The sequence below is a fragment of the Canis lupus genome, chromosome 17, assembly GCF_011100685.1.
Source record: "Canis lupus familiaris isolate Mischka breed German Shepherd chromosome 17, alternate assembly UU_Cfam_GSD_1.0, whole genome shotgun sequence".
In the NCBI taxonomy this organism is placed as follows: domain Eukaryota; kingdom Metazoa; phylum Chordata; class Mammalia; order Carnivora; family Canidae; genus Canis; species Canis lupus.
The window spans coordinates 53,739,241-53,761,482 of NC_049238.1; the positions used below are offsets into that span (position 1 = coordinate 53,739,241).

General features: G+C 46.1%; 1 protein-coding gene across 4 annotated transcripts in view; it reads left to right on the top strand.

Annotated features, from left to right (window-relative positions):
* The window catches only part of VANGL1 (VANGL planar cell polarity protein 1), a 53,474-nt gene extending 37,086 nt beyond the window's left edge, over positions 1-16,388 (top strand). For 3 of the 4 annotated variants that reach the window (XM_038561858.1, XM_038561859.1, XM_038561860.1), the window contains 4 exons: positions 2,304-2,437; positions 3,924-4,056; positions 5,124-5,358; positions 9,259-16,388. In XM_038561858.1, the coding sequence (XP_038417786.1) occupies positions 2,304-2,437; positions 3,924-4,056; positions 5,124-5,358; positions 9,259-9,519 (763 nt within the window). In that variant the 3' untranslated portion in view covers positions 9,520-16,388. The remainder of the gene's footprint in view (positions 1-2,303; positions 2,438-3,923; positions 4,057-5,123; positions 5,359-9,258) is intronic. The other variant, XR_005372615.1, reaches the window with a different exon arrangement.
* The last annotated feature ends 5,854 nt before the right edge of the window (positions 16,389-22,242 follow it).

A 22,242-nucleotide genomic window follows, 5' to 3' on the forward strand; every position in this document is an offset into this window, starting at 1 on the left:
GCAGGGGGCGGGGAGTGGGAGATGTGCTTACAATGGCAAGTTCGTGTGTGTGCACGCACATGTGTCATCGGGCCATGGAGAGTCTCTGGATGGAAGGGGGAGGAGGAGAAGAAGAAGGGCTGGCCCCACTTTGGAAAATACCAGAGTCAGAGGTCAAGGAGGAGACTAGGCCACACTGAGCTGGAAGCCACTGGGCAGACTCGCACGTGAACAGAGGGGACTTCTGTGCAAAGACTTATGACATGAAACCTCAACTCAGGGGCCCCTTCCCTTGTTCAGGGAGCTACTCTTGCACCCACCTGAGGCTGGGTGTTCCAAAGCTCTTCTCCACATTCCCCCGACCCACGCATATTCCAGTTAGCTGCCTGGCCTTGGAGCCGCTCCTGGTGTCCTGTCTTTGCATGCCCAGGGCTGGGCGGATGGAGGCTCTCAGCGTGAAACGGATGATGAGCAACTGGGTAATGAATGAGCAGGGCTTTGAAAATGTAGATTTGCTCGTAGGGCTCTTCTACTTCCATGATACAGGGTATTTTCACCAGATTCTTCCAGCCCCCCATGAGTGTGCAGGTCAAGGCCAGTACTAAGCAGCAAGACTGTGGATCGAGGCACCGTGGGAGGTAACTCAGAAAGCTTTGCCATGACTGCTCTTGAGGAGGTTAGCTGATTGACTTCTAGATCGTTTTTCGATCTCGTGCTAAACGACAGGAGTCGAGCAATGGGTTGACAGCGTGTCCAGCCAGTAGGTTAGAGGCTGCATTGTCTCAGTGTAAAGTGAACATCCGCAAGCTATGCAGAGTTAGGGTGGTCATCCAGGAACCCAAGGCAGCTACGTCTTGGCTCCCAGGCTGTTGTGAGTAATCCTTATAACCACACCTGCTTAGCAGGTCTAGGGAGGAAAATATAAAGGGCAAGGTAAAAATAAATTAGTGGAGGGATGCCTGGGTGGCTCGGGGTTGAGTGTCTGCCTTTGGCCCAGGGTGTGATCCCAGAATCCCAGGATCGGGTCCCACGTTGGACTTCCTGCATGGAGCCTGCTTCTCCCTCTGCCTGTGTCTCTGCCTCTCTCTGTATCTCTCATGAATAAATAAATAAATAATCTTAAAAAATAAATACATAAATAAAAATAAATGAGTGGAGTTGGCATCGGTATGCACACTGTCCCACAGAGGTCACACATCCCAGGGAAAGAGCGCAGGTTGGGGGCTTGTAAATCCAGATTGGACTTGCAGCTCTCCTGTTTGGTAGATGCATGCTGTGTGCTGGTCAGAGGTTTTTCTGAACCTCAGTTTTCTTACCTTGAATGATTGTGGAAGTCAGACAAGATGGTGCATGAAAATCCGTGCTGTATTAGTACAAGTTTCTCATCGAAGTGGTGAGTTGCCCACATCTATGGCCAAGAGTGAGTTCTTTTGCTGCCAGTAGGGAGTATGGGTGCTCCCCCTCCACTGCCCTCCCACCTGTTGGTGTTTCCTATTCTCTGTTCCTCTGCTGCTGTCTGAGGAGCCAAACAGGTGACAGCAGAGGTCAAGGACATTAAGGCAAGGAGAGTCCCCTGTGTCCCCTCATCCCAGCTGAGGGCCAGAGACAACAGTCCTAGAGGCAGAAGGCCTCACAGACCAAGAAGGATCAGAATCTCAGCAGAGGGCTCGGAAGGGGGTCTTGCTTTCTCTGAAAGAGGGAGCTCCAGCTGGCCCAGGGCAGCCCAGAGGATGGAACCTCGGGATTCATTAACGTCTACAGCCAGCTGCTTTCGTGTGCCCCCTGCCCTGTGTCCTGTACAGTTGTAGTTTGATCTCTGTGGAACCCAAAACCCAGCCTTCCTTACAGCAAGAGACAGGGAAAGGGGGGCGGGGGTGGAGCTTAGAGGAGACCCTGTACTGGGACCTGAGAAACCTGAGTCTACACTTTGTTCTTTCACCCATTCGTCCTGCCACCATCTTTAGGTCTCTTGACTGTTCCGGGAGCCTCCGTCTCTTCCTCTGTAAACTGGGAGAAATGGGAAAGTTCTGTGCGGCCTCAACAAACCTAAGTTACAACTGATTCCTTTCTCAACTCTTGGCTAGATGAGGTGGATATAGCCTGGGAGGAGGCCAAGAAGCCACTTGATGACCGAACTCAGTTTCACCTTTCAAGTCTCATCCTGGAGACAAATGGCATGGTCAGAGCCAGGAGCCTGCCACTACAGGAGGTTACCAGTAGTGTTCCGCCCTCCCTCCCTCCAAAAGAGGATTTATTTTTGTTGTCATTTGGGACCTGCTTCTTCGATGAAAAAGCATTGCATTAATTTTGCTCTCTTTTCTCAGTATCCAGCGAGCAGCATTGGTGGTTCTGGAAAATTACTATAAAGATTTCACCATCTATAACCCCAATCTCCTAACAGCCTCCAAATTCCGAGCAGCCAAGCACATGGCCGGGCTGAAAGTCTACAATGTAGATGGTACGTGCCTTGAAATGGCGTCTGTGGTTGGTGGGTGTAGGGGGCACAGGTTGGACGACTCTTTAACTTAAATTTTATGGTCCGTTTTGTTTTCCCTCCCCTCAGTGTCTGTCTTTCTGGTACACTCTCAATTCAGAACAATTTTTGTCTTTTCTCTTTCCTTTCCTTTTTGTTTTCTTTCTTGCTTGCTTGCTTGCTTGCTTTCCTTCTTTCTTTCTGCAGGCAAATATACTTTCAAAGGAATGTTGATTTACAGTCTATACATGTGGGAGGTTCATTCATTTTGGGGTTTTCTGATTGAAAACAATAGTGATGTGTGTTTCCTGCCTCCTGGTGGGAACATCTATGGAAAGCTGCTTTTCAAATTTTGGATCAGTTACTTAAAGGCTCCATGAAGTCAGTAACTCTCAGTAGCTCAGGCATCTGGTGAGATACTTCCAGGGATTTCTCAATCCTGGCTGGGAGCTGGGGCTGAGTGGGTGGCAGGAGGCCAGAGGCCAAGCCGAGGACATGAGAGCTGCATCTCAGGCTATCAGATGGTTCAGTGCAAGAAACAGGACACAGTGTCATTTCTTGCTGGGTGTCTTGGGTCAGAGCAAGAGCTCTGTAGAGCCTAGAAGAGGACCATAGTGTTAGCAAGTCACGTGATCAATGGACGGTTGTCAATTTTTACTGAGGATACCCTCCCCATTTTGGCGAGGGTGGGGGTGACCGGGAGGGGGGCCTTTATAAGATGTGTGTTCAGTTGGAATTCCCAGAGGGTTGGTAAACGTCACCTGTGATCTGAAAACTTACTGAAAATTCCCACTGGTGAAACCAAACCATTAACCAAATAGTTGATACAGAAGAAAGCGTGTGATATGCTTTGTCCTTCTGAAAAGTTAAGGTGATCTGTGGTCAGGGCACCAGGGTGGGGAGTTGCGAGTCTGTGTTCACAGACGTGCCGTATTGCAAGTCCTCAAGTATTTTGTTTTTTTATTAAAATTGTGACTCCGGTGACATTCCAGCATGGCTTATTGTCCTGTGCGTAATCAGTGTCTCTGTGTCCCCTGACTTTCTTTCTCTCTGTGCTTGTTCTCCCCATCCCTCTCATTCTCTCTCATTGTCTTGTTGCTGAAATGTGATGTTCCAGCTACCCTTATGGCCAAACTGCAGCTTTATGTAACAGATGGTGAGTAACCTCTACAGCATTCTCTTGTGTGTTATCTTTGGCCAACATTTTCATTGTCCGGCATTCTTCATCTCCTTCTGAGTTCTTTTTCCATTCCTACTGATCAAATTGGGTTTCGGGGAGATTTCCTTCTCATGAGCATACCGAATGTGAGCCAGGAGTACCATCCACCCTTTTGGAAGTTTCTTTTGACATTTGTGTATGTGCCTCTCAGAAGGTGGGTGGATGGTCTCAACAGACCATGGTACTAGTTTCCTGCTGTTTTGCAGCCTCTTGGCATTAAAACTGTTCTTCCTCCATTGTCCTTCCCCAAAGGCCCCAGTAACAATGCCACCGGTCAGTCCCGGGCCATGATCGCTGCAGCCGCTCGGCGCAGAGATTCAAGCCACAACGAGTTGTATTATGAAGAGGCAGAGCATGAGCGGCGGGTGAAGAAGCGGAGAGCAAGGTGCGTTGCCCCCCACACCCGACACCAACACCCTATTGTAGCAGACTTTTGATTTTTTTATCTTTTTTACTGCTAGAATGAAATCTCAGTGTATAAACGTGAGCTCCTCGAGCCTTGGAAGTGTTCCTGCTCGATTGTTTCGTGTGCACCATCATCACCAGGAGGGCTTATTAAAGCACAGATCTTTTTTTTTTTTAAGATTTTATTTATTTATTCATGAGAGACACGGAGAGAGGCAGAGACACAGGCAGAGGGAGAAGCAGGCTCCATGCAGGAAGCCTGATGTGGGACACGATCCTGGGACTCCAGGATCACAACCTGAGCCAAAGTCAGACACTCAATCACTGAGCCACCCACGCGTCCCTTAAAGCACAGATCTGAGGCTCTGAGGCCCCACCTGCAGAAGTGACTGACTTACTATTCAGTGGGGCTGGAGTTGGGCCCAAGAATTTGCATGTCTTACAGATTCCCAGCTGATGCTGACTTCCTATGGCCCATGCTTGGAGCAGCCCCCTAGCCCACCCCCAGGCCCTTGTGGGTTCTAAGGTTCTGATCGTGTTAACATGAAGTGGACAGAGTTGGTTCCCATCATGGATGCTGGGCCTCTTCCTTCCTTTTCCCAAGGGGCTGCTGGTGTGGGTGGCTGGATCGAGGGGGATACAACTCTGCTCCTTTGCAGGCTGTTTCTGTATCACCAGCCGCACGCCTCTCGGTATTTGCAGGGCCAGAGTTTGAGGAATCTTAGAGCCCTTTTCATCTAACCCTTCATTTTAGAGTTGGAAAGATTGAAACAAGCTCTCCAAACCCCCCTTAGTGGCAGAATTGAGGACAGAGGTCAATCTCCTAGTCCCAGGGCTCCCTCCATCTCACCCCTACAGCCCCCCTCCCCCTGTGCCTTCCTTTCTCCCTCCCTCCCTGCCCAACCATCTGGAGTGACCACTAAGGAGGGGAGGCTTGGGTGAGCTGGTGGCAGGCTGGGACACAGAGGTGGGGAGGAGGCCTTCTAGGCCCTAGTGCCTTGTGGCAGGCACTACCCTAACAACTGTCTCGTGTCCTCACCCCCCCAGACTGGTGGTCGCAGTGGAGGAGGCCTTCATCCACATCCAGCGGCTCCAGGCCGAGGAGCAGCAGAAAGCCCCAGGGGAGGTGATGGACCCACGGGAGGCCGCCCAGGCCATCTTCCCCTCCATGGCCCGGGCTCTGCAGAAGTACCTGCGTACCACTCGGCAGCAGCACTACCACAGCATGGAGAGCATCCTGCAGCACCTGGCCTTCTGCATCACCAACAGCATGACCCCCAAGGTGCGGCCTGCCACCGAGCTCGGCAGGTCCCGTGGTCAGGGGTGCCCAGGGGCGGTGCAGTCCATGGCTTCTCCAGAGCACCAGCTCATGAGGATTAGCAACTCCCATTTACTTTATATTACTTTGGTGCAACTGGTTTTTTTCAAATTGCCTTTTGACAGACTCTGGATTTAGGCAGAGGAAAGACTTGGACTTGGGAGTCAATATAGGTAGAACTCTCTGGGTTCTGGAGCTGAGCTGACTCATTCTAACCTGGTTCCTCCACCCACGAGCTGGTGTCCTTGGGCGAACAGTGTGATGGCTCTGGGCCTCACTTTCCTACTCTGTAAACTGGGGCTAATTGTAATATGTACCTCATTAGGTTGTTGTGGGAACTAAAAGAGATAGTTTGTGTGAAGGGCTTAAAACCATGCCCATCATATGGTAAGGACTGAACACATGGCTGTTATTGGTGGTGGAGAGGATGCCGTCACCTGGTGAGGGATTTGGGGTGTCATGGAGGTAGTTTTACTCGAATGGTCTTTTGAATTACTATATGAGCACACTTTTAGGGATGCTGGTAGGAGACAGCCATGTATTTAAGAGAGGGTGTGGCCAAGGAAACAGAATAGAATCATCAGGTTAGCAAATGGCCTGTCATCAGGTTCAGATCCTAGCTCTACCAGTTGATAGGTTTGTATCTTTGTAGAAGTCACTCTATGTTTGTTTCCTCTTTCATAAAATGGGGAAAATAGTAGGATCCTCCTGATAGGGTTGTTGTGTGAAAATTATATTAAATATGGCAACATGACATGTCAGTCACATGCTAGAGAGTAAATGAGCTTGGCATATAGTGCACATGTAATGTTTGGTGGCTTTTGTCATAAGGACCCATGTTCATGCACTGCCCTGTGTGTGTACCATCTATGGTGGCATTGTCACTCCTCAGTAACAACCCTTAGGAAAGCAATACAGAAATATTTAGTAAGAATCTGTAAAGCTTTGCATATTCTTTGACTCGCTAATCCCTCTCCTAGAAAAAGCGCTCAGCACAATCGGACGCATACACAAAAATACGTGCTTTGCAAAAAAATCTGGAATAACTCCAAACTGGACATAACTTAAAAATAGAACAGTGGCTTCTAAATTATTACCGCGTATCACCTGTTAAAAATAGAAGGAATCTTTGTTAGTATATTAAGTTACAAAACACAATGCAAAAAAAAAATATGAACACGGTGTTCATCTTTTAGATTCCTTGTTGCTTCCATTTCCATTTAAAAATTGTATACTTTTCTGACTTAAAAATAATTGATACCCTTTCTTTGTGTAAAAATCAGGCATTGAAGAAAAAGATAATGGAGGTGCCTGGGTGATGCAGTCAGTTAAGCAGCCAGCTCTTGGTTTCAGCTCAGGTCATGATCTCAGGATCGTGGGATCGAGCCCTGCGTCAGGCTCTGCGCTCAGCACAGAGTCTGCTCTAAAATTCTCCATCCCTCTGCCCCTCCCCCCAGGCTCATGCCATGCACTCTCTCAAATAAATAAATGACTCTTTAAAAAAAAAAAAAAGGAAAAGAAAAATATCACGTGCAAAGGGAAGTTTCCATTCTCCTACCCTAAATGGTTCTCGGTGATGAGGAGTTGGTGCATATGCTTTTGGAGGTGTGTGTGTGTGTGTTTAAAGCAGAGGTGGAAAAAAAAGCAAACCACAAATGGGAGTTCATACCACACACATATACACACAGAACTTGGAAACTTACTTTTTTTTTTTTTTTTTACTTAAAACTATCCCTGTACTGTTTTTCCCTGTCAGTACTTCCAGGCCCCTGTCATAAAGCTCTAACTCTTTCCATAATAGCTGCATCTTATCCTACTGAACACCACGATCGATCGGTGTGACTGATGCTTACAACGTGCACTTGGATTAACATCTTTCCTTAGTTTTAATCAGGGCTTGACTGTTTCTGATAATCGAGTTTTATTGGACCACAACCACACCCTTTTATTTCCACATCATCTATGGCTGCTTTCTCTCTACACAGGCCAAGTTGAGCAGTCGTGACACAGTGTGGCTTGCGAAGCTGAAAATATTTATGTTAGAGAAAAGTTTGCCAACCTCTCATCTAAACAGTGGTGCCGCAAGTGTGTTTTTCACAGGTGTCTCTGTGCATCCATGCAAGTATTTCCAAAGTATAAATTTCTGATAGAGGAACACATAGATCAAGGGTACAGATCCTGCTAGATTGTCCTTCAAAGGGACACTGTTTTTACACGTTAGCCTCTGGGATGTGACTCTGTTTCTTTCCCCCACTCACTTGACGTATCAGCTGTTGCCATTCTTTTTATACTCGTTGCCCACATAAGAGACAAAAAAAAAATTTGTTACTTGAATTCATATTTCATGAATTATTGATGTCATAGAACATCTTCTTGTGTTAGTTTTCTATTAATATTTATTCTATAAATTATCTTATTTAGTTCTCTCATTGCTGAGCTGTATCCTTTTCTTATGATTCATAAGAGCTATTTTTATATTAAAAGTGTGTCTCAACACACACGCCTCAGCGTGGCTCTACTTCCTGCCTTAGAATATATGCTTACAGGTCAGAAATAATGTCCTTGGCAGCAGCAGTGAGGTGTGGATGGAAGAGGATACCACGCAGAAAGCATCCTTGACCTGTGTCTAGGGCCAGAATGATAGATCCCAGCGTATCCTGTCTGAATCACTGGCTCATTCTTTCTTCTCTTTTCTTACAGCTAAGTCAGCATATTTATCGATTTAATGCACATGCTATTGAGCTCCTGTTACGTCCAGGCATATTGGAAATTCAGATTTAAAAAAAAGTTCCTGCCCTCCAGGAGGGTGTAGTCCAGTGTGGGAGACAGACACGCAATTGTTAGGGATGTAAATGTCACAAGGGACTCAGACCGATGATTATAAGCCCTTGGAGGAGGTGTGTTACTCTGCCCGGAGATGCAGGGAGCGGTCTGAAATTTAAGGGCCCAGGAGGAACAGTGCATGTGAACATCATGGGTGGTGGGAGGGCAGGGGGTGTCCAAGAGCTCCCACAAGCTAAGCACTGCTGGAGCAGGAGAGGCATGGGAGGGATGGGGACATGGGCTCTGGCATCCCTCCGACCTGCCCCGGGCACACTTGACCCCACAGGAAAGCACCATCGCCCACACTGGCTGGGCTTTTACCTTGTGCCATTAGACGGTTAGAGGCAACCACGTCATCCTTGCCAGTGGCCTTGTGAGTTAGGAGCTGTTTTTTGGTTTTGTTTTTCTTTTTAAAGATTTTATTTATTCATGAGAGACAACAGAGAGAGAGAGAGGCAGAGACACAGGCAGAGGAAGAAGCGGGCTCCAGGCAGGGAGCCTGATGCAGGACTCGATCCTGGGACTCTAGGATCACGCCCTGAGCCACCCTGGGGCCCGAGTTAGGAGCTGATCCTTCCCCCACTTACAGGGAGGTCTAGTGCCTTGTCCCGAGACAACCTGTGAGTTGCAGAGCATGCCTTCCCTGTGGCCGGCCCTTTGCCCGGAGCAGCCTTCTGTGAAGGAGCAGGAGACGCAGTGCAGTCACAAGCAGCGGCATGTGCCCTGGGGCCGTGCCTTGGCCAGGCTGGTGCCTCGGAGATGGCCTGTGGGCACACATAGCTGCCAGCCCCCCACCTGCCCCACCTCTGGTTGCAAGTCGGCAGAGGGGAATGAGCAAGTCCAGGGAGGCTTCCCTCCCCCAACAAGAACTCAGCAAGGACCCCTTGGGAGGGTCTGATGGGAATCCGGCGGGATTAGCTGGGTTCTGTCTTGGTTTGCTGGGCACCCTCTCCATCAGTGTAAGGTGGATATGCCCCTGCAGCCCTGCCCTCAGCATAGCGGGCTATTTTTTCTCTAATGGCCATTCCCCTTCTTTCTCAGGCCTTTCTAGAACGTTACCTCAGTGCGGGCCCTACCCTGCAATATGACAAGGAGCGCTGGCTCTCGACGCAGTGGAGGCTGGTTAGCGACGAGGCCGTGACGAGTGGACTGCGGGACGGAATCGTCTTCGTCCTGAAATGCTTGGACTTCAGCCTCGTGGTCAATGTGAAGAGAATTCCATTCATCGTGCTCTCAGAAGAGTTCATAGACCCCAAATCTCACAAGTTTGTCCTACGCTTGCAGTCCGAGACCTCGGTTTAAAAGTTTTCTATGTGTGGCTTTATTACAAAAAAAAAAAAGAATATATATATATATACATATATATATATATATTTAGAGAGAGAGATATCTATATGTATACCAGAGGGGCATCTTTTTTTTATTATTATTATTCCTCATTGCTGCCTGGAACTGGCAGATGATAAACCAATATCCTTCGACCATCTGCACTTTATCTGGAAGGAAGCAGGGGATGTCCACCCTGGAAAAAAGTGACGGACGACATCTAACTTTTGTGGATGGGACTTCTCGCGAAGCGGTTCCCTGGCAATTGTGTGACAGCTGTAAACCAAAGCGGAGCAGGTGGTCCTTGGGAGCCTCGCCTTACAGCAGCTGGTCCCCCCACCTCTCATCCAGGATCACGCCCTCCTGGCGCTTCTGGTCCGCCCCCTCCGAGACTCCCGGGGGCAGGACACGTCTTCATTCCGTTTTGGGAAACTAGACATGACACGTCCATGTACGTGCTTGGGTGTGTAAACGTCCAGTTCCACGTCACCCACGGGAGCCCCGGGGCTGCTCCAGAAATACCTGCCTTCGTCTCTGTTCTCTGTTGCCTTAGATTCTGCTGAGAAAGATCACAACAAAAAATGTGCACTGTTTACAGCAATCAGTGATTTGATTTTGGTCCCCTCTGCCCCGAGAGAAAACCTACCTGTCCTGTTTCTGACCCTGTTTGCATAGGTTTGCAGATCCCATGATTGCCCACTCGTCTCATGCCATCCACCCTTCCCTGCGCACACACCACACTCCCACCTGGGTGGTAGCCCTGGCTGGGGAAGCCCAGCCTTCAGAGCTGCCCAGGACCTGGCTCTTCCTGTGTGCTCACAGGCCCTGTGTACCGCCTCCAGCGGGTGCCACGGACTGTCTGCGTAAAGAAGCCTAGAATGCCAACCAAGGAGAACACTGGGAGAGCAAGCCTGCCAGATTGTCCCTGTTAGGCAGCATGAGCCCCTCCCCTCCCACCTGTCCTCCCCACTGCTCACAGGGACCTGGGGGAAGACAGATACTGCCACTCAGGGACTGGCAGGTGCAGCCTAGAGCCTCTAATTTCCCCGGGGAGCTAAGCCCTCGCAAGGCTTCATAGCAAGCTGCCCTGCCAAGGGAGACCAAACAGTGCCCACTGCAGTGACCGCCGCTGCTGTCCGGTTCCTGATTTCTGACCACCGTCACTGTGCAGCTCATGACCTCAGCCACCAGGGAAGGGGCTACTTTGGCCCTGGTGTTAGAATTCCTTGTAGTTCTTGGTAAAGTGGGGAGAGAGAGTGGATGAGCAGCAGAGCTAGGGGAAAGGAAAGGTGGGGAGCCAATCTTATCCCAAACGATTCATCTGTGATCTGTTTCTTAAATGTAGCTGGTGTCAGGAGGCTCAGCCTTGGCCCGGGGGTGCAGCCGTGGCCGGGGGGTAGGTGGCAAGCCATCTTGGCAGAGCCCTGCTGCAGGGGCACTCCCACCTGGGCCTCCATTTGCCTTCCTGTATCCACTGGATAGGCAGACCTTTCCAGAGTATTTACCCTTGCTTCTCCTAGGGATTTGGGGTGTCCAGTCACCTCGCTTTAGAAAAGGGAGACACTGTCTCAATGCTCTTTGCGACCGCAAGTACCCGTCCTGGTTTGTGCATTCCAAAAAGGGGTGCTGTATTTGTGTATCATTTTTTACAATCAGAATTGGCTTTGGATACTTCTTAATACACCTGTACCTGAAAAAGCGAACAGCATTCTTGAATCAACAGCCTGCAGCTCAAAACGATGTGTTGGAAAAGAAGGAAGGTACCAGTCGGTGTGGCATGCAGCCAAGATGTGCTATGTAACTACGTGGTCCTGTTTATGGAAAACACATACCATGTAACCATGGTGCTTCTGTTCTTAGTTTTTGAAGTGGACATTCCTTACAATGATGACTTTCTCAGGAAATATATTTTGGGGAGATAGGACAAAGGATGGTCAAAGTGCCTGGGACCTTAGCTGGGTCACAGTTACGATGTCCCAGACTAAGTGTGTCACAGGCTTCTGCATCAGGAGCATAGCAGCTGAAGATGCCATAAGTAGTTGCTGTGGCGCATATACAGAACATGGAGTTCGTGATGACACTATTCATTTGCACCCTAAAATATTGTGCTTCCAACCCTGTCTTAAGCTACCAGGCCAGAAGGGGTGAAGATGGAATCATGGCTTTGGTGCCTATTTTCATTCCCAGCAGGGTGAAGAAAGGTTTAAAATAAGGAATTTATTTTCTGTCCACCCCCTTGTCTCTCCCCACAGTCTTTACATAGGAGAATGTCAAGACTTTCTGAAATTATTGTTTTGGTTTTAAATTGGATATTGATTTTTTTACACTGACTTTGTATTGAGTCCCTTTTGAAAGAATAACAAAATAAAATGCAGGATCTTTGTATAAAGGCTTTGCACTTTCAAAATCTTAATAACTTGAGTTACTGGTGCAGTGGGAACAATGTAAATGGCATTAAAAAGATTGAAGGTTTCAGAAAGCCTCGTCACACAGCCGAGTGCGAAGCATTTTTATTTCGCTTCTTGGAACCAATAGGCTATTCTTAAAAAGCAGGTAAAGTGCCCTAGGGCTAGTAAAATACATGAGACTTCACAGTGGAGGAGGTAAGATTTCATTTGCCTTAAATGTTTATAGATTTCCTATGACTTGCAACCTCAGTTATTAAAACGTGGAAGTTAAAATGTTTGGTGGAGAGGACCCTGTAGGGAGCCCGTGCCTGAGATCTATCTCTCTCTACCCTCGGCAGTGTCTTAACCAGTGGCTAACTTGCTGTTCAACATATACTTCTGAAGGGGATGACACTTCTTAATCATCCGTGAACTGAATGTTAAAAAGTCTGCATGCTCAGAGTTGGAAGGATCTTGAAGGTTTTACAGTTTTCCCATCCTTTGCATCAATCAGTTTGGTCAGAATGCTGAATGCTTCTGCTAAAGTTCACCAGGTAAGCCTTTGAGAAGATGCTTGAGCAGGTTTTTGCCCAGCTGTCATCATCCCCTGTCTTCCTCTCTGTCCTCCCCTTTCAAGTCTACGGATAGGACAAATTCTGTATAGAAGTGGGTGGAGGTGAGTGGCCCTGGAGCACGTGTGTGCACGTGCACGCGTCACATTGGGGTTCGTTCATGGAGCTGGAGCTCCTTTCCAGCAGGGAGGTGGTGGTGGCTGGGCTGCTGTTGGGGAGGATGAGATGGGGTGTCCCCCTCCCCTTTCACCATACTTGGGGCTCCTCTTGGTTTTGCAGGCATGTATTTAGATGAGGGTGTAGCTCTGTGGCAAGCCCCCAGCCTGTCAGGATGGTGGAAATCATTGCCTTGCTCCTCCTCCCCCCGCCCCCAACCCGCACCTGGGGAAGGGTTAGTCTCTGTGAAACCAAGAGAATCAGATCCTTGGTTCACACTCCCTCTGGCTGGATCGTGCGATGCAAGTCTCCCTAAGTGGTAGCTGTGTGTTTTCCATATATATGTGCATGGCTCTGCGTCGAATTACCACACGGATGGCACATTTATGTGTGAGGCCTCTGGAACCTCTGTGTTGTGTGTAGCTGGTGGGTGTCCCGTCAACAAGTAACTTAGACATGTGTTTGTATGGGTGAGTGTCTTCAGAGTGTGTTTCTGCCTGTGGCCCATGGGGGAGGGATTTCCTAACAGCACCCGTTTTCTGGAAGGCTGTTCTAAAGCCAGTTTACTTCTCCCCTGGCTCTTTATTCCGTCCTGGCAGTTACACTGGCTTCTCCCCAGGAGTAAATGGCTTTAGCATAGAAGTGTCTTCTGGAAAGCTTGATGTCCTGCAGGCAATCCATTAGACTCTTTCTTGCCTTAGGACCCTATGGCCTGAAAACAGCAAGAAACAGAGAAAGAAAGGTCAAGCTTTGTGATAATTACTGCTACAACTTTACCACCCTGGAAGCCTTACTATCTATTTCTCAATATAACTTAAAAGTTGAGCTTCATAAAGAAAAATAAGACTGATTATCAAAAGTAGCACAGAAATGTTAATATTTTAAGTCATCCAACAGAGATCCTGCAATTGTAAAGTAATGCATTTCTGGGTAGCATTTATGCTTTATGGATCTTGTTACAAAAAAAAATCACGACTGTGATTTTACTATGTAAGCTTGTGGTCATATTCCATCATAAATAAAATATGAATTGTTCTTAAGCCCATAGCACAGTTCTTGAATGGTATTCAGCGCAGCAGTCAACCAAGGTAGTTTAGATGCTACATTGAAGTTGCCTGTATTGCCCTTTAACCAAGTGGATGCTGAGAAAATTAGATTTCAGATCATGTTTTTGACAAAATGTATTCTGGCCACACAAGGAAGAGAAGAGTACCAGCACATTTATCAGGTATTACGTATTTAGGTGCTGTTCTAGAACATGAACTCCTTTTAGGCAGTTCTCTCAGTTTAACAGGGGAGGAAGAGGACGATCAGAGAGGGAGGGACTTGTCTCAGGTCTCCTGCCTAGTGAATGGGGTTTCAAATCTAATGTCTGACTCCAGCACCTCACTCCCTGCACCTTGATGTGTGATCTAAACAAGCTGGCATTCTGGAATGTGAATAAGGGAGCTGAGGACCCCTAACCTGGAATCAGAACCTGGGCTGAGGGTTCCTCCCAGGGAGTGGAATCCCTTCTGTTCTTCCATTTTGTACCAGAGCTGTGGCCCGAGGGAGTGTCTCCATCGTGCTGGCAAATTTCATAGGATTTCTAAATTGAAAGAATTTGTGAATGCCCTTCCCCTGGGAAAACTAGCCCTGCTAGCACCACACATAGACCAAGGAGCTGTTGTTCTGGTAGCTGTCCTTTACTTTGGCCCCTCTGGCCCTCCACCCCGGGCAGGGAGCTGGGCAGGGGCAGACCTGGCCTCTTCTCAAGCTGAGGAACCCTTCACTGGTGCTCCACTCCCTCTGGTTAGGGTGGTAGAGGCACCACCTGCAGGCCCAGCCTCCAGAGGTCTGGAACTGGGGTCCCCTGGCCTCCCTCCTTGACCTGTGTGTTCACAGCAGGCATTTCACATCCCACTGTTTTTCCCCACATTTGCCCTCAAGAGTTTTAACAGAACATACATAAAACAGAAGTCTGAAAACATGGTTTTCCTCTCTTCTAATGTCTTTAAGATTCTGTTCCATTGTGCACAAACTACCCTTTTCTTTCATGCTGTTCATTTTCTTCAGAGCACAGGAAGATGAAGCTGATACATTCCTCAGCTTGGCTACTCATTTAGAATCAGGACAGATTTTCAAAGGGTAGAAGAGAAATAATAAAACTAATAAGATAGGAAGTTGAGGACTCCATGAGTCTCCCATGCACCATCCCATTTCTACTTAGATAATCCAATTTGCTGTGTTTCACCTGTAAAATAAATATCTTTAATGGGTTGTCTTTGAGTCCCCCCAGCATAACAGATTTCTAATATCTGAAGCAGTACTGTAAAAGGCCACTTCCAAAATGACACTAAGAATCTACAGTTTATATGTGTTGCAGCTTGAAAACACACCAATGTTTTGTCTTAGTAGGATAAAAATACTCTTAAGCCTGGAGAGCAAATGTGAAAACCCCCAGGCTTTTATTGTAAGAGTGCCTTTCGGCACTTCTTTGGGCACTGAAATTATATTTGCTTATAACTATTTGAATGTATAGTTGTCTGGTGTTGTGTTTGCTTATATTTATCGGAGCTTTCTCTTATAACAGGAGTTTTCATTCTGGAAGAACTTATCATTTAGGAGCTCTTAAGCTCCCCATGAGCCCAAAGCCTAGGAAAGCTTCATCTCTGAGGTCCAGCGACTGTTGCTCAGGGAATTAGCAGTGGGACCCAGGCAGCTGATCTGTGGGTGATGAGTCTAGTTTAACTCGTGTTGTTGCACACTGTCACCATTCCAGGGGCCAGGTAGAAAGAGGTGGCAGTGTCTTTTCATGTGCCGGTGCTCCTTGGTCACAGAAATAATGGAATGTTCACTTAATGTTGTTCATCATCCTCAAAAAAAAAAAAAAAAAAAAAGAAGAAGAAGAAGAAAAAGAAAAAGGGATGTAAAATTCAAACCTTGGTGGTAATTCCTTATTTTTATAATGGATTCACTGGAGGCTTTAAATAGCAAATTCCCTGAGACCCCTAAATGATGACATTAACCAAATTTTATTTCCAAGTAGTTGTTTATGAGCACTACTATTGTGTGGAGTGCAGGACACTAACCAGAATGAGCACAGGTGGATATTGTCTTACTGGGGTGGTGAGATCTTATGCAGTGGCAAAGATGCTAGAGAGAAGGCTAGGGAGGCCTGAGTCAGATCTTCTTCAGATAAGTTTATTTGACAATTGCTCTTGTGTTCAAAGAATTTTTTGCTTCTGGATTTCGAACTTAGAAAGTTCTGTGACAAAACCATCTGGCTCTGTCTGATGGATAGAGCAAAGATGTGGCCAGATGTGCAAAGATGTGGCCAGAGGTCCTTGTGTTCTTTCTCAGTAGTTAATACTATAGCTTGTAACCAGGAGAGGCAGTTTTGCTAATGTCTCTACTCCGATCACTGTATCTGTAGGAGAAAGTCTAAATATGATGTCCTGCGTAAACAGGTGGCAGGCTCTGTTGAGGCATTTCAAACATCTAAATGAATGACTCTACTAGCAACCATCTGCGAAAGTAAGTTTACCTATGTTCATGAGGTGTATGTAATGAAATCTCTTCATTGTGACATCCATCATTAATAATGTTAGCATCTACTACTGACATGGTGTACCTGGCAGCCAAGTTATTTGGTTCCCTTTTGGATCCTCCATCCCAATTAACTGTAAAACATTTTATATGTTACATTTTTTAATACTGTAAAACTTGAAAAATAAACAGAAATCCCAAATTGTGGTTCGCTTCCTTTTTTCATATATTTCAATTTAAAAGGTTGTCTGCTTGTATAGGGAACATTTTCACTCTTGCATAATTTTGATACTGTCTTAAAGACAACCCATCAAGGGGCACCTGGGTGGTACAGTTAGTTAAGCATCCTCAGTTTCAGCTCAGGTCATGATCCCAGAGTCCTGGATTTGAGACCTACATCAAGTTCCATCCTCAGTGGGGAGTCTGCTTGAGATTCTCTCTCCCTCTCCCTCTGCCCCTCCCACTCATTCTTTCCCCCTCTCAAATAAATAAATCCTAAAAAAAAAAAAAGACAACCTGTGAAGTTTCTATGAACACTAAGATAACTATGATAGATTGAATCTGAGAATGGATTGTCATTGTAATGAAAATCTGTTGCAATCATTTTATGCTTGAGAGAATGTTTTAAATGAATAGATTACTGAAAATTAAAATCTTAGGCTCTAGAAATGAAGATGAAATAGGCCTTTTAAGTAAATCAGCAAGTGAATAAAGATCTTTGAGTCAAGTAAGGAGGAAGAGAAGCATCAGACCCTGGATTGATGAGGGGGGTGAATACTGGAATCTTGTGGTGAGTGGCTTAGTAATTCAGTTTTCATTACTGACTGATTTAAAAATAGGTCTATTTAAAAGGAACTTGATAATATGACAGAAATGTTGTGGGGAGAAGGGGACAGTGGGAGCGCCTGGCTGGCTCAGTCAGTATTGCATGCGACTCTTGATCTCAGGGTCAGGTTGTGAGTTGAAGTTCCACTTTGCATGTGGAGCCTACTTAAAATTAATTTAGAAAAAAAAGAAATGTTGGAACTTGCCTTCTGCTACCCTCAGCTATCTTTTTTTATCTATATAGAGTACTGATAACACACAATCAAATTCTTAACCTATTCCATGGACAGGGGTTAGAGATAGCAATTGATTTGAAGATGTTCATTGTTTAGATTATCCATAAGGTCTATTTCTCTGGGCCATTGGCCAACCCATGCATAATTTAAATCTGCACTAGCAACCCCTGCTAGAGAAAAGACTCAAGTTGCTGCAGACATAAACCAAGGACTCTTCTCTTTTTTCATTCATTACCCATCACACAGCTATAGAATTTTGGAGAAGTATTGAGATGATCAGATGATAAGCTATCAGATTATGGAAGTGGAGTGAAGGATATCAAGATGGCACCAATTATGTCACTGCCTGTATATCCAGTGCCAGAGACTGGACACACCAGCGGCAGCACAGCCAGGGACAGTATCCCTGCTTCCAGAGAAGCTTGGCAATTCGTTGTTGGTGTCAACAAGTCATGCAAACATCTAGTTATACAGGCTAATGTTGCCGTGGAAAAACAAAACTACATTTGACATTTGGGTGCGTTCTCTGTATTTGCATATGAACGTGTTACTGAGGTTCTGAGAATTTGTAATATTTTCAGACAAAATGGTGGTGGCACAAGGTACTTTAAACCATTGCTTTTTCTAGAGTTTTGCTCAGACATTCCATCTTGTCCCCTCATTTTTGCCTTCTTTGATCTGCATGTGCTAAACAAGCTGTAAGGTCCATTGATTGAATATTTGAGTGAATAAGTAAATGAGAACATGATGGCATACTCAGTGCTGAAGCTATCAGCTATAACCTAATCACACATGATTATTTTGGGGGAATCATTGGGATTTTGAAGGATCCTAGGGTTAACAATAACAATTCTAGCCATCACTACTGTGAAGAGTTCAGATGGGTAAAATATCAGATTAATTCAAAAGAGGTCCTTAATTCATCTTGCAAGCATTTGGGTCTGCAAATACATTAAAATAAATGAATGGATACTTAGGGGGCTATGGAGCATTCTGTTCCCGGAGAGTGGGGCCTGGGACTTCTGTCATCCCCATGCTACTTTGCTCTTCATCACGATGCCTGTATTTCTAGTGGACTTTGCTAACCTGAGTAAAGAACATTGCACATCAGAAACTCCTCTCTGAGTCAAAGTGATTCTGCGTTCCTATTTTTTGTATAGTCGCAATTTGTTATTTGAAGCAAATCGGAACAGATGACACCATCGCCAAAATGGTGCTGATTAACTTTTGATAACCACTAGCATGTTCTTCATGGTACTAATCACTGTTCAATTAGCTTTGCATAGGGCTTAGAGAGTACTCAGTCTAACAAGTTTACTAAGTACCTATCAGAACTTAGGCACTGAGGATGGAACAGAATTAGCTGATGTCTTTTTTCCTAAGCTTGTTTGAGACAACTAGGGGGAAGAAGACATATAAGTAAAAGCAGGATAAATTGTGGCTTCTGTAAGAGAGCTTTGTACGTGGTACAGTGAGGGCTCAGTGGATGAGGTGGCCCGTTCACCTGGGTATGACCGGAATAGTCATAGGACGGACCTTACTTTACACTTAATATAGTTGGGAGTTTGCCAGGCAGATGGGAAAAGACAGGTGTTCTAGTATGGAAGAGCATGAGGCAAGGCTTGGAGTTGTTAAGCAGCCAGGCAGCTTCTACCAACTTCTGGTTCTAAGAGGAGAGGAGGCAGGTGGCTGGGAGGCTTGTGAGAGATGAGGCTGGCAAGGTGGCTAGAAGGCAGGTCATGCAGACCTTGAGTGCCCTGTGAAGGAAATTGGCTTTTACCAATTACAAAGCTACACCTGACGCCCTATCTTGATGCTAAGGGTGCCGACCCAACTTCTGCTAAGAATAACAACTGGATGCTATAATCCCCAATGAGCTATCTGGACGCCCTAATTCCAAGACAGACACTCCTTGTACGTAGCAGAAATTGCCCCATTTAGTCTGATCCTTTCCTGACCCAGGAGCCTAGCTACCACCAGCATCAGCATCAGCACTACTCGGACTTTGCTTTCTTCATAGGCAGGAAAGACGCTTCAAGGACTTTCTATTTTATAAGACCTATCTCGTTTCTCCTCCCCAACCTCCCACCACATGCACACAGCTCGACATTCAGCAGTCAACACCCTTTCCATTCATAGCTCGCTCTTTGGCCTCTTAGTCTTAAAAAAATCTTTTAAACACCTACTGGGAATAGAGAACCACTGAAGAATTTTAAGCATGTGTGTGACATGATCAGCTTTTCATTTTAGAAAGATCACTTGAGGGACACCTAGGTGCTTCAGTGGTTGAGTGTCTGCCTTTGTCCTGGAGTCCTGGAATCGAGTCCCACATCAGGCTCCCTGCTGGGAGCCTGCTTCTCCCTCTGCCTGTGCCTCTCTCATTAATAAATAAATAAAATCTTAAAAAAAAGAAAAGAAAAGAAAGTTCACTTGATCTCAGCATGCAGGCTGTCTCAGAGATGGGAGAGCAGCTGGGGCAACCCAGGTGAGAGACTGTAAAACCTGTTGCCTGGTAGGGGTGGGTGCAGAGGAGAGCACAGCACATGCCCCCAATTAGTGCAGTAGCAGGACACAATGGAATGGCTCTAAGGTTTCTGGCTTGAGCACTGTCGGAGGGGTATGTCTCTCCCCTGCTCCTCTGCATCTATGAAGAAGGACCTTTTCCTGAATGCTGCTGGACTTTTGCCAGAGATAGAGTTACCAGGTTAATGGGCAACAACCCTTTGTCCATGTTTCTTGGGGTGAAGTTATTGTGGAGGGTCTGTTTTTTTTTTTTTTTCTCCTTCCCGTCCCTCCTTGCCCACTGAGCAGCAATGGCCTGGGTCTGCTCTACAAGCCTGATTCCCTTGGGTGGCCTGCAGTTGGAGGTAGGAAGCTAGGAAGCCTATTTTACTCATCTCTAGTCTCCAAATTACTGTTTTTATATAATAATGGTGATTATTTATTATTATTAATGTTGCACAGCTGACTTCTTGACCTAATTTTAGAGAGATCTTTAGACCTCAAAGCCGTGTTGATTCGAGGGCCCTCTGGGACCTCCAGATGAAGCTGTCCAGGAGAAACCATTGGAATGAGGGGTTTGGAAACAGGAAAGCCTGTCTGGAGACAGATGTTGGTAAGCACGAGCTGGGAGAGATGACCTGGGGGAGAGGACGAGCCGTGGTCCCCAGCCCTGGCTTGTGTCAGTTCCCAGTGACACTTTCTAAAATGCAGATGGTCAAGCTCTAGCTCTGGAGGTGGCTCATCATGATCTCTGGGCTGGTGCCAGGCATCTATCTGTCTTTTCTATATCAGCTGGGCAGACAGTATTCTGATGCTCACTGCGCAGGGTTGAGAAGCCCTGGTGAGAGTGGAAAGTTGGAGGGCACAGCCCCAGAACCCATCAACACTTATGAGAGGTGCATGTGTCTCCATGTATCAGGATGGTTGATCAAAAGCTACTTGGTAATAGTCTATGACAAGTGACATTATTTCAAATATTGGCCTCCTGTGTTATATGAACTGGGGCCTAGACAGTACACAGCCTTATTATGGAAAAGATAAACTTATTTCTAATTATGAGATATTATCTTTTAAAGAATACACTGAGGGGTTGCCTAGGTATCCCAGGCAGTTGGGCGTCAGACTCTTGGTTTCAGCTCAGGTCATGATCTCAGGGTTCTGGGATCGAGCCCCACGTTGGGCTCTGTGCTCAGCAAGGAGTCTGCTTAGGAGACTCCTAAGGAGTCTCTGCCCCTCCCCACCATGCATGGGCACACACAAATACATAAAGACTTAATTAATACACTGAAAATGATTGTGCATTCTTGATAACACAATGATTTTTTTTTTCTCAACAGGACAGCCAGATCTTGCTGTTCTAATTGCCCTACGTTTTCAATATGGGATAAGGTGATTATGGCCTCCAGAAGGAAAAGAGAAAGAGTATCTTGGTATAAGAGGTTATGGGAAATTCACTTGAGTCTATCTCAGGACGCTATCTGAGGAAAAGAAATGGAATCCTTTGATTAATTTAAAGAATTTAATCTAAATCCTTGATTTAAGTATAAAAATGGGGTTACACTTATACTCCTGTGCAGTGTTTGTGTGACCCTGGGAAAATTACTTGGGCCCTCTGTGTCTTAGTTTCTTCATCTGTAAAATGGGGATAATAACAAGACTTATTTCCTAAGAACTTTGTAAGGATGAAATGACATAATACATGTAAAGGACATAGCATAGTGCTCCAGGCACATACCAAGCATTCAATAAAAATACCAGCTTAAAAAGGTTTAGACCAATAACTAAACAGCATGAGTACCTACAGATAGTACTAGCTTAACACTCAGTGCTTCTTAATATGGGAGTACCATGATATGACTTAGACTTAATGCATATTACTCAGGCCTCCAGGAACAAGAGAATTTTCTGAGCTGGGGAATAGACCACTTTCATGACAGATTACATTCTTCGGCTGTTTGAAAGATTAGCTTCAAAGGTTGCTTTGAAAATTTACCTCCCCAAGAGTTTAGTAGAAGTGTGGTTGGATCTGACTGGATTGCTGCATAGTTTGCCTTGTGAAGTGCCTGCCTTGATTTATGAGGGGGAGAAATAAAAATAAGGAGGCCTTGTAAGCATTGTTATCCAACAGTGCTGGGGAATCCTAGGTATTCCAGGTAATCAACTAGTCACCCATCAATTCAATAAATGAGTATCTACTTTGTGTTGGACAAAGTGCTAGCTGCTAAGGATACAAAGATAAATAAATTCCTTGCCTCCAAGAAGCCTACAATTTAGCAAAAGGACAGACATGTAAATATGTACTACAATCTAAAAGACAATTTCCATGCTTGGGGGTATGCACAAAATACCATGGTTGCAGAAGGGAAGGGGACCCCTTCGGACCACCTGGACAATTGGATATGTGGTGATATCACTCTTCCAATCTGGGACACAATGAAGAGGAGGAGTTTAGGGGAAAGGGTAATGAGTTGGGATTTCGGGACTTCTGGGTGG